The sequence below is a fragment of the Peromyscus leucopus genome, chromosome 3, assembly GCF_004664715.2.
Source record: "Peromyscus leucopus breed LL Stock chromosome 3, UCI_PerLeu_2.1, whole genome shotgun sequence".
In the NCBI taxonomy this organism is placed as follows: domain Eukaryota; kingdom Metazoa; phylum Chordata; class Mammalia; order Rodentia; family Cricetidae; genus Peromyscus; species Peromyscus leucopus.
In genome coordinates, this window is record NC_051065.1 from 106,539,549 (window position 1) to 106,554,720 (window position 15,172).

General features: G+C 55.0%; 1 protein-coding gene across 11 annotated transcripts in view; it reads right to left on the reverse strand.

The window, feature by feature from the left end:
- Positions 1-769: 769 nt before the first annotated feature.
- Positions 770-15,172, reverse strand: part of Iqsec1 (IQ motif and Sec7 domain ArfGEF 1) — a 341,513-nt gene continuing 327,110 nt past the window's right edge. For 6 of the 11 annotated variants that reach the window (XM_028854639.2, XM_028854677.2, XM_028854650.2 and 3 more), the window contains 8 exons: positions 14,174-14,313; positions 13,822-13,851; positions 12,509-12,634; positions 11,391-11,490; positions 9,851-10,012; positions 9,090-9,266; positions 5,160-5,209; positions 3,581-4,106 (listed from right to left, as the gene is read on the reverse strand). In XM_028854639.2, coding sequence (XP_028710472.1) covers positions 3,606-4,106; positions 5,160-5,209; positions 9,090-9,266; positions 9,851-10,012; positions 11,391-11,490; positions 12,509-12,634; positions 13,822-13,851; positions 14,174-14,313 — 1,286 coding nt within the window. In that variant the 3' untranslated portion in view covers positions 3,581-3,605. Of the gene's footprint in view, positions 2,166-3,580; positions 4,107-5,159; positions 5,210-9,089; positions 9,267-9,850; positions 10,013-11,390; positions 11,491-12,508; positions 12,635-13,821; positions 13,852-14,173; positions 14,314-15,172 lie in introns of those variants that run through there. The other 5 variants (XM_028854687.2, XM_028854700.2, XM_028854696.2 and 2 more) reach the window with 3 other exon arrangements.

Consider the following 15,172-nt stretch of genomic DNA (forward strand, 5'->3'; position numbering starts at 1 on the left):
CACGGTGCTCACTTCCATGCGGAGGAGTGTGGTGGTCTTAAAGGAGACCAGCAGAGGGTCCTCTGGGAATGTACTACAGGGAATTGGACCTTCCCTGGGAGGTGCATTATGTAGAGATAGCCTGGGCCAGGAAACAAGAACCCACACAGACCGGCTTCACATATCACACTAATCAATGTGGAGGATGGGCAGAGTTCGCCTTGGGTCATGGTCCCTCTTAAATATCTGAGGACTAAAGCTACTGGGATTTTTCTTACTCCTTCCCCATATGTTGCTCTCAGCGACTGGTACTTCCTAGCACCTATCCCTTCTGTAGCTCAATGAAAGCCCCGAGCCCCAGCGTTCGCGGAGACCGACATCGCTCCACACTGCTGGCCACTCATTTAAGTCTCCCAGCAGCACCCTCAATCGGAGTTAGTCAGGGGCCTTTGGGAAGCTGTGTCCAGACAGGACAAGCCCGGTCATGTCACCTGGAGACCAGAGTGGAATGATCAAGCTAGGTACAGGATTTATGGGGTCTCTCAAAGGACCCAGGTTCAGCTGTACCTTGGCTGGGCGCTCCTCACAGTGAGGCCAGCCCCTCCCCCACCCCACCACGTAGGGCGGCTCTCGGGTCTCTGAACAGCACAAGTGCAAACCCTGATGCCTAACCCTTTAAAACACTCAGGAGGCTTTAAAATGTGCTAGAGAGCATGCTCCACACCAGGCGGCTGGGGACACTGATGGCACATTAAGGTGGACTTTATTTTCACATTACTATACAACTCACTTGGGAGCTTCAAAAAAAACACAAACCCACAACTTCACTGTTGTCCCTGGAAAGCCCTCTGTGACGTTACCAGCTGCCTCCTGTTGGCCACCAGTTCCACAGATGACCCAAATACCCTGTGCCATTCATCAGTGCAGGGCCCCAGTGTGTCCCGACAGTGATAAGCAGAGGTGTACTCAGAGGCTCTCTGCCTCTTCCCGTCTCCCCTCTCCTCAGATAGGGACCACAGTGCCTCAATGTCCTGACTGTATGCCAGGTCAAGGGGACACCAGTATGCTAGGAGCTTGTGCTTTCCAAGCTAGTGCTGCTGTGTGACTTGCAGGTCCAGACACACCCTCTGAAGACACGTCTCTGTCTGCAAAACAACACAGGATCACAAGGTCTCATCACTCTGACCCAATAACTCAGAGAGCTGGAACCCCAGAGAAAGGCTGAGGGTGCTGAGAAGTCTGGTCCCTAGAACCCACCATTATCTTCAGCAGGTCTCCAGGACACATGGAGGGTAGCAGGGAGGAGCCCAGAGCCCGGGCTAGCCAAGGAAGGGCAGGGGACTGGAGAGAGGGAGGCCCTGCCCCACCAGATGATTGGACCTTCCTTCCGAGTGGCGACCCTTGGAAAAGAGCGAGAGTGTATCTAACGGTCACGTCTTTTTCAGGACAATCTCAAGTTCGTGGCTAACTTACCACTGGCTCAAAAGAGGGCGGAAAAAGCCGGCATATTTAAGGTCAGCACTCCGACTCCTTGCCAACAGTAACACTGGTGTATTTTTGCAAATGTACAATACAGAGAGCACAGCCCCACACGACTGGTGCCGGGTGACATGCAGCACAGTTCCCCTTCCTTCTCAGACAGTGTCCTTCAGCTGAGGACAGACAGTGCTTAGAGCCTAAGGGAAGCATGGGGCTCGGGGCGCTGGGAAGCCGGCAGCTCCTCACCAGCTGGTCCCAGCCGGATACACTATGCTTATCAGTTCTCTTTCTGTGGAGATGAGAAGATGAGCCATGCCGACAGAGGATGGGGCAGGCAGGCCGAGTCACTGGGAGACAGAAGGCTGACCTCCACGGTGCGGGATTTGCTCTCTGCAGAGATACAAAGTGCTCAGTTTGCAGATCTGCTGGTACGTGACCTCGACGACGATGACGACAGGACAGGGAGGAGAGAAGGGAAATGGGTGGCCCCAGCAGGCCAGCAGGGTGACGATGGGCCCGACTGGGCTCCTGATCTCTTGTGGTCGGGCCGGCCCGCTGGCTCACAAGGTCCTAGACGCAGCCCACGGTCAGGCGGCGGCTCCTTCCTTTCTGAAAGGGACTCCGCGCAGGCAGAGGCCACAGGCAGTCCTCGGGTCCTAGGCTTAGGAGCACAGCACTGGAGGCTGCGGTGGCTGGAAGGGCTGAAACTGTAAAGTACAGCCCGTGGGTGACTCAGGCACAGGAACGCGGGCAGCATGTGGCCCCAGGGGGAGTGCATGGTGTCACACATGGAAGCGACAAGAACACAGCTGGGGCATGTGGGGCCTGGCAGCTCACTGGACCATGAGAGGCAGTGGGGGCTTCACCTGGCCAGGGCCAGGCGCTCATTGGCTAGGCGCAGTGATGACAGAGGGGTCACGAGCACATGGCTGCATGGAATTACAGTGATCGCTGTTGCCACTCAGAACACAACACGGGACACACACACCGCCCTGGGCCGCCCAGCGCTCACGCCACCCGCCTGCTGGGGCTGGGGACTGGATGAGGGAGTTATGGCGTTGGGTGGACGAAGATGAGTGGTCACTGTGTTGGGGATGGGTCCCTCTGCCATGGGCCCTGGGAGGGTTGTGGGGGAGGGCGAGTGTGGCTCACCATGTACAGAGGGAAGGAATGTAGAGCATGGGAGTTCAGAGTTATGGCAGCCAGTATAAAGTGTCTAGGGATCTGTGGGGCTGAGGTCCTGAGACAGCCAGCTCCAGACTGGTCGCCCCAAGTGCTAGGGTAGAGGTGACTGCGCTTTGCCTAGTTGCTTACTGGAGATAACAGCAGTTATAATACTGGTTACTTAGAATAGTACTCTGTTAATAAAATAGGGGTCTATACAGAGCAGGGTAGGGTGTTAGACAGTCAGGTGCTGTGTTACTTGGCACAGTGAGTTATGAGCGTGTAAGGTTTCAGCCAAGCTAGAGGGAATTTCTTTGTATGAAAATATGGCAGGATCTGGGTTTGTTCTAGCAGGGTTTTTGGTCTACTCACACATTTATCTAGATTGACTTCCTGTCACTTATGTGGCAGTCTTTAGGAGGTCCCTAGTGCTAGCTTTGTGGATGAAATGCTTATCTTCCACACACAAACACTACCTATACAGTATGTATATATATATTTATATATTTATATATTTATATTATATAAAGTTTACTTACGTATTTTCATCACCCATATCAGGTCTACTTATTATTATTATTATTGTTTGCCCACTGCCAATAACAGAACGATAACACAGCCCAATCTGGGGCTGGCTCTGTTGCGTCTGACTTCTGTAGCTCAGGTTTTCTTTGCTAGGTTGGGTTCTCAGATGTGTGTAGAGTGAGGGGCCGCGGGCTGACAAGGGGAGAGGCAGTTCCTCTTTTCCTTAGTCAGCACTGTGTCAAGGCCAATGGTGGCTGAGGCCCAACCTCGGGCGGAGGGAGGGCTGGGTGTCAGGGCCGGGCCAGAGTGGGAGCTCGGCTCCGTGGGAGGCGAGCCCGTGGGTCCACTCTGGCTACGAGGGCAGAGGGAGTGGAAACAGTGGTGCCTTCGGCTGGTCTGAGGCTGGGGCCTGGTAGGCCCCGTGTGCCTGGTGTGTGATGGGCGGCCGCCTGGGCTGTCTACACAACGGTGCTGATGCCACTGGGCTTGGCCTTGCTGCTGGTGGGGGGCGGCGGGGCAGGGGGCTGCCCGTGGTGATGTGGTGCATGTCCCGCGTGACCAGGGTGCGCTGTGGGCAGAGGCGGGTGGCTGTGCGTATGGGCCACGTACGGGGGGTGCCCCCCGTGCGGGCCATGGTGGTACTGGTGGGTGTGCTGCAGGTGTGGGGGCGGGTGGTAGTGGTGGTGGTGGTGGTAGGGGGGTGGGTTCTGCTGCGCATGGCAGTACTGTGCATGGTGCCCATGCAGAGGGCCCTCTGAGGGCCCAGGGTGATGGGCGTGAGGGGGTCCTGGGGGAGGGGCCGAGGGTGGGTGGGCCTGGGGAGGGGGCTTCCCTCTCCTGCTCCCAAACAAAGAACCCAGGAGAGAGGAGGAGTTAGGCACGGGCTGGGGGGGGCGAGATGGGCACTCTCGTGTTGAGGTCGCTCTCCGGCGCATGTGAGGACTGCTAATGATGGAGCCCTAAAAAGGAAATTCATAGAAACCAAAATTAAAAGATCTCAAAGCACACAGGCCAGACCAAGCTTTCCAAATTCAGAAGTCACCCACTGACTGCTGGGCCCGAGGACGGGAAGGATGCGGGCTCGGCCTGACAGCCACGGTGCGGGGAGGGGCAGCTGGGGGCTGGTCCTGATGGAGGTGAGGGGCGTCTCCTTTCTGTGCAACAGCACAAGGATGCTTCTGCTCATGCGGTGCCGCTGCCAGGGTGAGACATCAGCCCACGTGACAGGGTCGGGTGTTATGAGCATGTGAGGCCGAGGAGTGGCAGTGAGTGTGGGAAAGGAATGAACCTGGCTCCTGGGAAGCTGGGCCCATGTGGGGGTCCAGAGGTGTCCGGGAAGGTGGTACCAGACAGGCAGGACCCTAGAACCTTATCCTGGGGGGCGGGGGCATGGCCTAGGACTTTCCTCGCAGCTGCCTGTTAGAAACCCAGGAGGAGTAGAGGGTCTGTAGGCTGAGTCGAGGTGTGGGTAGCAGGGAGCAATGGGGGATGAATGGAAGCTCATGAAATCCACACTGACTCTTCCTTTCTCTCAGAAACTCCTCCTGTGAGCTAGCTAAGCGATTCCATTGTGTCCTGACCCCAGACACACAGCCAGTAAAACTCCAGGAAGGAAGCGATGGATGGCAGAGCGTGGGGACAGGCGAGTGGGGGCTAACACATCCAACAGTGAGAGCTGAGGATGAATGAAGGGCGGGTGGCGCTTGCGCCCGGGGCGGGACCTGAAAGCCAGGACGTTCATCATGCTCAGGAACCACAGGGAACAGGGGCTAAGTGGAAATGAGAACACAAAATCCACACCCTCCCTCTGCCCCAGCCCTTGGGTCGGAACAAGCGGTGAGAGGCATGGATGCTTCTAGGCAGAGAAGCTGCATGCAGGGCGGAGGCAGGCAGGGCGGGAGGGCCAAGTCTGTGTCTCTGCAGGAAGGGGAGGGAAGAGCAAAAAAAGACAACATAGAAACCAAGGGTGGGTGACACAGGATGGCCAGCTGGACGGGGTGCTTCCTACTTACTTCCACATTGCTCTCTAGCGATCCCGCACTGCTGCGACGCCCTCGCTTCCCTGCCCAGAACATGCAATACCAGAGGTTAGACGCGCACACCGGGCCTGGTGCCACTGCCGCCTGCCGCTGCCACTGCCCGGAGGGAGCTGGGGCTGGCCCATGTGTCTGCCAGGTAAGTAAGGGCCTTGAATGGGCTCAGTGGGGAGGCCGGCAGCAGTGCAGTGAGGAGTTTTAAAAACAATGGCGTGAACAAAACGCTCAGCAAAAGGGAGAAGATGTTTTTAAAACCAGGTCCAACTTTGTAATGCTTATCCTGAACTGTGGTCTTCGGGGAGGGGGTCTGAGGTGGGGATATGTGGACCACCACCTCAAACTCCTGCCTGCTCACCTGACTCAGGGCAGCCAGCCTCGGCTGGGGTCTGGGGGTACAGCTTCTGCAACAGCACAATGCCCCTGATCCCCAGTGGATTTCATATATATATATATGCATATCCACATGCATGTTTACATATATATATTCCCCTCCTTGCCTTCTGGGGCAGAGCAGTTGGTCAAGGGGAAACTGAGCCTTGGGCCCCTTGTCCTCTGGTGCCTCTGGGGGTGGGTACGGTTTGGTTTGTGCAGTGCCCTGCCTCCTGAGCCTAGCTCTCCCCCACCCAGAATACTGCAATGCATTCTAAGTCGAAAATGTCTACCATGAAGACACAGCACACAGTAGGTTCCCATCCATCAATGTATGCTGGCTATGTCAGAGGGAGGCTGGGCCTTCCAATAGCCCCCTCATGCCTCAATGGTCTCACCAGAAGTCTCTCCTTGACTTGTATGAGGGTTCGGGGTCTCCTGTAAGCTTCTGTGGGTGAGCACCATGCTGTGTGTCAGAGGGAAGCGACAAGGCCGAGACAAGGCATGGGCTACCTCCACTTACAAAGAGAGTTGGTGGGCACTGGAAGATGAAGAGGCTGCTGTGTGCCTCTCTGGTGGCCAGGTCTATCATCAGGGCCTGAAAGCTGCTGTTCCTCAAAGCAGACTGGACTGCACAGAAGGATCAGGTGGAGACAACTATGGGCCTTTCAGCCTTAACACGACCACTGAGACCAGTAGTGGCAAGCAGATGTGGAGGAGGAAATCTAGTTCCATATTTGCCTGCTGTCCCCAAGCCCCGGATTCATGGGAGAATCTGGGTCAGGGGAAGGAAGGCCATGACACTGTGTAGATATCAGCTGCTGGGCATCCCGGGGAGACGGCCCTTTCCTTTGGTGAGAAGAAAGGCTGTTTTCCCATCTGCAGGTACAAAAGAGGCTTCCCAATGAGGTCCAGGGACATAGCAGTAGACTTTGAGTGCTTAGGCTCTTGGCCTCAGTTTTTCTATCTGTGAGATGGCTATTTCCTGACTCCAAACTGTTCTTTTGGGTGGCCAGGACAGTGTGGCTCCACACATGCATGAAGAGTGTCCCCTCTCTGCTGTCACTTTTCACACAGGCTCTCAAGCCCCTCCCGTGCCCGGGGTTCCCCAGAAAAGACCATGTGTCTTGTTTCCTGTAGCCCAAACTGGAACAGAGAGAGGCTGTCCGGCCCAGTGTGGGCTGTAGTTTCTTCAATTTCATCTTTTCCACTTCTCGGCTCTCTCCACAATCAATCACAGAGCTGTGTGCTCCCTGCTGCACCCCCACAAGCCTGCTCAAACATTCGGCCAATGGGAGTAAGGCATGCTGGGTGCACAGGCTCACCCCCTGGTCTGCATGGTTCATCTGAAAGGGTCTCATACGGTCCTCAAAGTCTTGGCTGCATTTCAGAGGCAGGACAAGCAAGCTTTCCTTCTTGCACTGTGGCTCTCAAGCCTCACTCACTGCTGAGCCCAGTTCTAAATTCTTCACATGCATTGACTTGTCAATGCAGCTGGGGAAACTGAGGCCAAGGGCCTGCCTGCTCAAGAATGGCAGCAGAGTAATGGCATAAGCTTCAGACAGCTGACTCCTGAACTCATGCTGCCCACAGTCTCTGCTGGACATCGTGTAGTAGGAGGTGATGTATCTGTTCATCTAACACCACTTCTCACAGATGGACTGCCCTGGCACAGGATACGAAGTCTCTGATTCCAGGGATGGTCTTTCTGTGGGAACTTGGTGCTGGTCGGTTCAGCTGGGGAGGGCCAGGCTGGGCATGGCTACTTTGTCTGCTGACAGGCCCCGGTTCTTACGGCCCAGGGAAGAGGACAGGCCTGGAGCTGGGTCTCCTTCCCTCTCCCAAAGGCAGGTGTCTATAGATGGGCTTGCTTGTGAGCCATCCCAGGTTCTGGCTGGGCTTAGGCCTTGTCCGTGGTGGGATGGGACTACTGCAGATCAGAGGCAGCTGCTCTCAAGGTACCCTGCCCCGTTATAATGACAAAGGCCTGCATCTTCATGAGATAGTGTACCTGACTGCCATCACCTTAGGCTTTGCACAGTGGCACTGTGGAGAGTGAGGACGACTCGGCTGCCTGTTGGGAGCTGGTTGCCCAGGTCAAGAATCCTGCCTCTCCAGATAACCTGCCAATGTCTTCCAGGGTAAGATGCCGCTTCATTGGACATCACAGGTAGTCTTGATCTGGACTCAGATGCTTGGGATCTCCTCTGAGTTTTTGCCCCTGGAATCCTTGACTTGGCCAAGAAGGTACCAGTAACAATTTAGAGAGCAGCTGCATCAAGGAGCTCCATCCTTGGAGGATGCAACCAGGCAGGTAATTCTACCTGATCCTCGAGCCTGCTGCCCTGGGCCTCAGTCCCAGCAGGGCTACTGCACAGACTCAAACCACCCCAGGGCCCAAGCAGTCAAGTGACATGGGCTGGGTTGAACAGGCCGCTGGGAAGCTAGTGGTTCTCAACTAGGGGTGATCTGACACCTGGCATTTCTGGAGATGCAACAGGTTGTCATAACTGAGCAGGTGCCGCTGGCCTTGGTGAACCAGGCACAGTTCAGTGGCAGGCAGTTATGTGCCCCAGAGTGTCTCCAGTGCCCAGGTTGAGAAGCCCTGGCTTAAACCCTCATGCTGGTGGTGTCAGATTCTCACTATGGAAAAAAAAAAATGACAAAAGCAAAGAAAATTCAAAAAGGAAAAAACAATTCCTGAGAAATGAGAAAGCAGTATGAGGCTGTGCTGTGGTGAGGGGGCTGAGAGGGAGTGCTGGGCAGGCTCTGGGGGCCCCACCTCACTTAAGGGCCGAGGCCACACTGCTCCATGCACACTGACTGGCTAGACACTTGTGGTAGTTCAGGGGCTGCTGCTCTGTCCGCATCTGCTTCCACTCCAAGGCTGGACGAGACCACTGGTAGCAGCTTCCTGAGGCTCACAGCGCTGTCTACCTCTAAGAAATCTAGGAGGCGTGGGGGTTCCTGCTCTCTGGGGCTACATGGCTGGCAGCAAATTAAACCACAGAAACAAGGAAAGAACACTGACACTGAACAGCTTCTGCCAGGTTTGCCCCACATTCTGCCACACACCTACTGTGGCAGTGGCTTTAGGCTGGACAGAGGCCTGGAATCCTCAGGAAAAGAGCCCCACAGGAAGCAAAACCAGGACAGTGGCAAAGGGGGTTCCCAGACAGTTCAGTAGGCTTCGTTCCATTTCATTCATTAGCATAGAACACACAGCAGTGGAGAGCACACGGGACGCACCAGCTTGATGCTCTCAGCCATAGAGCGACAGCTATGGGGGTGGTGTGACCAAGACCCCAGGAGAAGTAGGAAATGGGACGCCGTCCCTGGTTGTCTTGCACAGACGTCTTGCACAGACTGTCCCCCGGACACGTCTGTGTTCCGCTACCGTCCTGGGATGCTCATGGACCTCCAAGAGAATTGTGTCCATGCCTGAGCAGCCCTTTCCAGCACCAGGCCTGCCCACGGGTGCCAGGCCTCAGTCCTGCATGCACTGGCTGGGAGGCTACTTCTCAGCCCAGCTCTTACCCGCTTCTGAGAGGTCTCTCAGGGAGCTGCTGAGGGCGCTGCGCTTGAGGCCCTCGCCACTGGCATAGCTGTCATCCAGGCAGGCCCTGCTCAGGGTCCCGTTGCCCGACTCCTTTTTGAGGCTGGAGCACTGTGACATGCTGGGCCGCACGACACCCTTCTGTTTCTCGAGCTCGGCTGGAACAGAGGAGGAGGACCAGTGAGAGGCAGTGGCCACTGTCTCGGGGCCCTAACTCCTGGGAATAGGGAGGGAGATTCCTGGGAAAAGGGGGGCATCCTGGACAAGAAATGAGCTCTGGGCAGTGCCCGGAGGTCAGGCTGCCTGTGATAACAAAGACTAACACTTTTGGGCTCAGGAGGGCTGCAAATTAGGCCTGGATTGGGAGAGGAGTGGGCCACACTTATCTACAGGGGAATAGGCAGGGAGACTGCAAGTCTGCAGAGACCTAGAGCCAGGGCCCCAACAGTTACTGGGCCAGAATGAGGATAAGGACTGAATGGCATAAGCTCAAGTCCACAGAGACCAGAAACAAGGGTTGGGCTAAGCAGTATGCTGAGGGATAGGACGGCTCCCCAAGGGCTGCCCTGGCACATGTTGTTGAGGAGACAAAGACCTGGACAGCTCATGGCTGGGCCTTAGGGAGTCCTGGCACCAACCACTTCTGAATATTGTCATTGCACACGACAGGAAGGCTCCCTGGGAAGACCTCCTGAGACTTATGAGCTACACAGTGCTTCTCAGAGTCCTGCTTGGGACTTACACTCTATCCGGTGCTTCTCCATCTCCTGCACTTCAGCAACAGACTCCCTCAGGTCATCAGTGAACTTCTTCCGGTCCTGAGGATTGGGAGCGTTGAAGTTTATTAGCACTTTGATATCTGCTCCAGGGACAGCAGACGTCAGCCGGATGCCATTGGGGTAGTCTGCAGGGGAGGAGAGGAAGGGCCATGGAGTCAGCAGTCACTTTATGGTCCACTGGTCAGAGAACAAGGATGGTGTGCCTTGGGATGAGCCCTGAGGTGGCCTCTGCAGAGGCAGACCATAAGCAGGAAATGGCCTTCTCTCCAGGACATGGGCGACGGCCTACCCTGAAGCCCAGGGTTACTGTCAGGCACCAGAGCCCTGGGGGACAGTGGCATTCTCAGCTGTGTGGTGCCTTGTCCTTTTCCCCCAGAGAACTCTGGACAACAAAGCCATTTATTCCTGAAAGGCTTTCAATTATGGCTGGCTTCCTTGGAGTTACCATGTCCCCCAGCCCATATCGGTCTCTCTGTGTGGCTTGGCTCTCTTGGAAGTCGAGGCCCCTAATGAGCATCTCCCCGAGGCACATGGAAGTGAGCGAGCGCTGAGTGGCACCAAGCTGAAGTCCAAGGTAGCTAAATCTAATGTGAAAACTTAGATATGGACTCAGCAATTTTCTCTAAGTCGTTCAAGCAACACGTGATGTGCCTGAGTGAGGCATTCCCACCGCAGGGTGACTGGGGCTTTCACCTGGCATCTGGGCTGGGGGGGGGGGCATATGAATATGACCACCAGCATTTCACAGCCCAGCTTCACTCCTGGGCCCACTAGGTCTCTGTCCTGGCTTGAGCAGACTGAGGTGACACAAACCTGAGTTGACACACACCAAGGTAAGAAAAGGCTGTGAGGGGACAGGACGAGTATTTTTCTGCTCCTCAGTCTGAGGAACAGGAGGGCTGAAAGCCTCAAATGCAGGCTGCTAGGACTGTGGTTCCGGTGGCCAATTGTGGCTAACAGTTTTTGAACCTGCAGGTGTCTGGAAGGCTGATTAGAAGATGGTACCAGCCAGTCCTAAGACAGGAGGGTCCACACTACTGCTACAGACACCTCAGCCCTGCCACACTAAGCAGAGCAACTGTCCCAGCTCAGGAACTTCTGACAGAAGAGACAAAGGAGAAGAACACAGCAGGCTGGGGAGAAGGGGCCAGACCTAAGAAATAACGACTCCACCGGTAGGGGCCAGCTCTGGGCCCAGCTACAGTACACTGTGGCGAGCCAGTGTCGGGGGTTCCCCTAGGGTAGGCAGCACTGTGCCCACAGTAGAGACGAGGGGTTGGTCCTAGGAGAATGACCTCAGCTTCTGCCTGTGTCATCAGACTAAGTCACCGAACGCTTCTCTTGATGAACCCGCCTCTGCCTGGTAAAACCAAGCACCACGCTATTCGTCTGGCCTGTCCTGAGGAGGGAATGTGTACCCAGAAGGCTCGCATCCTAGCTGGAGGCGACAGGGACAAGGGAAAAAACACGCCCTCTCACACCCCGCAGGGCCCAGGGACTCACACTGGTTCTCGAAGAGCAGGACCTGCATGCCATAGAGCGAAAAGGACTGACGGAAGCTGTATGTCACTGAGTTCTTCTTCTTCTGGAAGATCTTGGTGACCTGGGGCAGCAGAGAGGGAGCGAAGCTGCAGTGTCTGTGAGGAGGCTGGGGTTCCTGGGGCCATCTTAGCTGGCCCCAGAGCCCAAGACACAGCAGAGGGGCCAGTGCCCATGCCTGGGTGTGGGCAGCGGAGGTAGAGTGGTGCTGACCTCAGAGGCCAAGGCTGGCTCTTTCAGGGCCACTCCTAAGAGCATCATCTCCAGACAAGCAGAGAGCCCGTCACATGGAAGAGGCTCTCTAGACATGAGGACACTTAGAGCTGGGGCTGACTTGTTCTAGGGTTCAAACCTTCATGTCTGAGTGAGGTCTCTGCCCATCAGATCAGTCACTGTCGTCAGAGACCAGAGCCAGCCAATGGGGAATTGTGCTGGTTAGCTTATGACATATTGACACACTGGAGTCATCTGAGAGGAAAGAACCTCAATCGAGATAACTCTTGTATTACACTGGCTGGTAGGCAAGTCAATGGGGGCCTTTCTGGATTGAGGTGGGAGGTGCCACCCCAGGTGGTCCTGGGTTGTATAAGAAAGCAAACTGAGGAAGCCAATAAACGGCATTTCTTCACAGCCTCTGCCTTGTTTTGGTTCCTGCCCTGACTTCCTTTCATGATGAACTATAAGCTAAATTAAACCCTTTCCTCATCAAGTTAAGTTGCTTTTGAGCATGGTGTTTATCAGAGCATAGAAAGCAAACCAGGACAGAAATCCTATTTGGGGGAGGGGGCACTTTCCTGCCAGCTTGGGAGTGTGACCTATTGAGCTAGGCATAGTCCTGTACTGTCCAGTGGCATGATACACTTGGGAATGCCATGTGTGGGCTGGAGGTTGTTCCACTAGAAATCTTAAGAGTTTTATGGGGTCTGCAGCTACATGGAACTCTCCTAAAAGGGTCCTGCATTGCTCAGGGTGCAGAGTCGGCGTCTCTCTCTTGAACTGAAAGACTATGGGCCGTGCCCTTGCTCAGGCATGGGCATAAGGACCCTTGGGCCCTGGACACCCGCCCCCCACCAAACACATACCACCAGGAGGTCATTGAACAGGAAGATCTCTCTCTGGTGCAGTCCCAGCTTCTGGGGTTTATTGGGGTCTGGAACTTCAAAAAGCCGGCAATAGCAGACCAGCCGTCGATGGGGAAGAGAGAGTACCTGTGCAGGGAAAGACACGTGACTATGGTCACCTGCCCTCAGGCCTGGATGGGAGGGAATACTCCACCACTGTCTCCGAAGGCACTCTGATTCCTGACCTCTGCTCTCCTGCAGGACTTCAGTAGCACCTGCATCTGCCACGCCCCCTTCTCTCCCTAACATGTCAGAGAACTCACGGCCAGAGATGAAGCCATGTGCTCTGACTCCTCCAAAAGCACCTTTACTCACCAGCCCTGTGTCCTCTCTAGAGAGGAACCTGAGGCATGCAGAATGTAGACACAGGACACTGCAGAGCCTTGTTTCTGATTTGAATCCCCAGGGATGGCTACCAAAACCCTATCCCTATGGTGCCTTCTGATGGCCAAGGCCTTGTCCTGTGCTCTGCACCCAGGCGGGTTCACAGAGTACCCCTACAATTTCACCACAGCCAAGTTATCACTCTCCGGGCCAAACTGTGAGCCAGTATTCTGAGGTAGAGGGGGCATGCCATCAGCTAGGCCCAGCTCTGCTCTAGGAGTCCTGGCTCTCACAGGACATGGATGGTCTGGTAGAGTCAACCTTTTGGGCCTGCTGACAGGAAGTCAGCTAGCTGCTTGGTGGGTGGAGCTGCTAAATTCAGGACTTCATTTTGAGGAGAGACAGTGTGGCCAATCTGGCACGCTCAGGGAGCCAGCCCAGTGTGAGGGAAGATGGAAGATGTAGGCTGCAGGGGCAAGAGGATGGGGTGCTGGAGTCTTTCCTTGGGCAATCTGGGATGGGGGCTGCCCTGAGAGGGCTGAGGACAGGTAGCTGGGGATAATGGAGACTTTCAGGGATGTGCCTGTTTGCGTATTCTGGGACATACGGGTAGCCAAACGTAGGGTGGCTGGGACAGTGAAGGTATGAAGTGTGAGAGGCAGAGCAAGGAGTGGGGCAGGCAGGAGGGCTCTTAGTGGCCACACAAAGGTCCTCTCAGGCATAGTGTCTGGGGTCAGCAGGGTACCCACAGGAGAGGCCAGGAGCCCATCTGCTAGGCTTGCCGCCATCACCTTCCTTGTATGCCTAAGGTCTTGGGACCCACAGAGGTGTGAGGCTGGGTAACTATGAACTGAGATTCAGCTCTCTCGGGAAATGAATTTGGACTTTGTAGCAGCCCCAGGGCATGGAACTGTAGAAGGAACTCAGAGGAAAAGCAGAGAAGTACTCACACAGCCAAGCCCGTGATGCAGGGATCCGATCTATAGGAAAAACACAAAAACTACATTGACGTTCCCATTCCCAAAGGTAGCTTGTGTCCCTCCCTCTGCCCAGGAGTACTGCCAAAAGGAGGTCTTGGCTCTCTGTGGTCTCTTGGAGGACCTGAGGGCATCCCTAGACCAGTGCTGAGCGGGCACAGACCACATGCCACTGTGGCCCACTAGTCAGCAAGGGCCTCATGTGTTCAGGGAGCAGCTGCAATTCTCAAACACCAGAGGAACTACTCAGAAAGAGCTCCTTCCAGTGGTGGCGAAGCTGAGCCAGGATTCTACTAAGGGGTGAAGGACCGGGCCCACTGCATACCGGCTTCTTGCCCACGATGAGCTTCTCAACCTTCTGCACCTGGGACACATGGTCCTCGTTGGTCTTCAGTTCCCGCTTACGGATCCGCTCATAGATGCCAATCAGTGTCTCCCGTGGAATGTCCTCACCATCATCCACACCTGCTCGAGGGACAGTGATTAGACGTGAGAAGTGGCTGGGGTTTGGGCAACTGGGGCTCCGTTCAGCCATGGGCCCCATGCAGACCTTGGATTCACGTATTTCCAGCAGAACCAGCAGAGCAAACCTCTTCCTGCTTTCAGCAGAGCCACAGCCCTTCAAGGCCCCAGTTATGTATGGGTCTCCTTGAGTCCTCCCGCCAGAACCAGGAGGTCACAGAACAGGGCTGTGCTACCTTCTAAGCCATGTCTGCAGACCTTTTTAGATGTACCTTACAAATGAAGTAAAGGTCCGTGACATGGCCACAACGGTCCCAACTCCACAGGTGAGTCTAGGGCAGTGGTTCTCAACCTTATTAATGCTGTCACCCTTCAATACAGTTCCTCATGTTGTGGTGAAGAACAAGAGTTATTTTTTGTTGCTACTTTATAACTGTAGTTTTGCTACTGTTACAAACTGTAATGTAAATATTGGATATGCAGGATATCTGATGTGACCTTGTGGGGGTCTCAACCCACATGTTGAGAACTACTGGGCTAGGGTGTGCACAGGTTATGCAAACTGAAGTGAGAGCTCAGGGTGTGGGAAACTTGGAGCTGAGCCTTCTTCATGTCCCTTCCCACCTCATAACCAGGAAAGTGACCCAGTCTCCTGCGTTTGGTGTCTTCCTTTGTATAGCAGGTCACCAAGAGCATTGGCAATAAATACATGGGCTTGTCACAGAGAAATGAGGGAGACTCATGGTGTGTCTAAGCAATCGTCACAGAGCTGTGGTCATCTCTGGTGTCACCATCCCATGGCCGAGGCCTAGGTTATAACTAGGCACTATAAGCACAAGTACATAAACCACCTTTTGCCCTA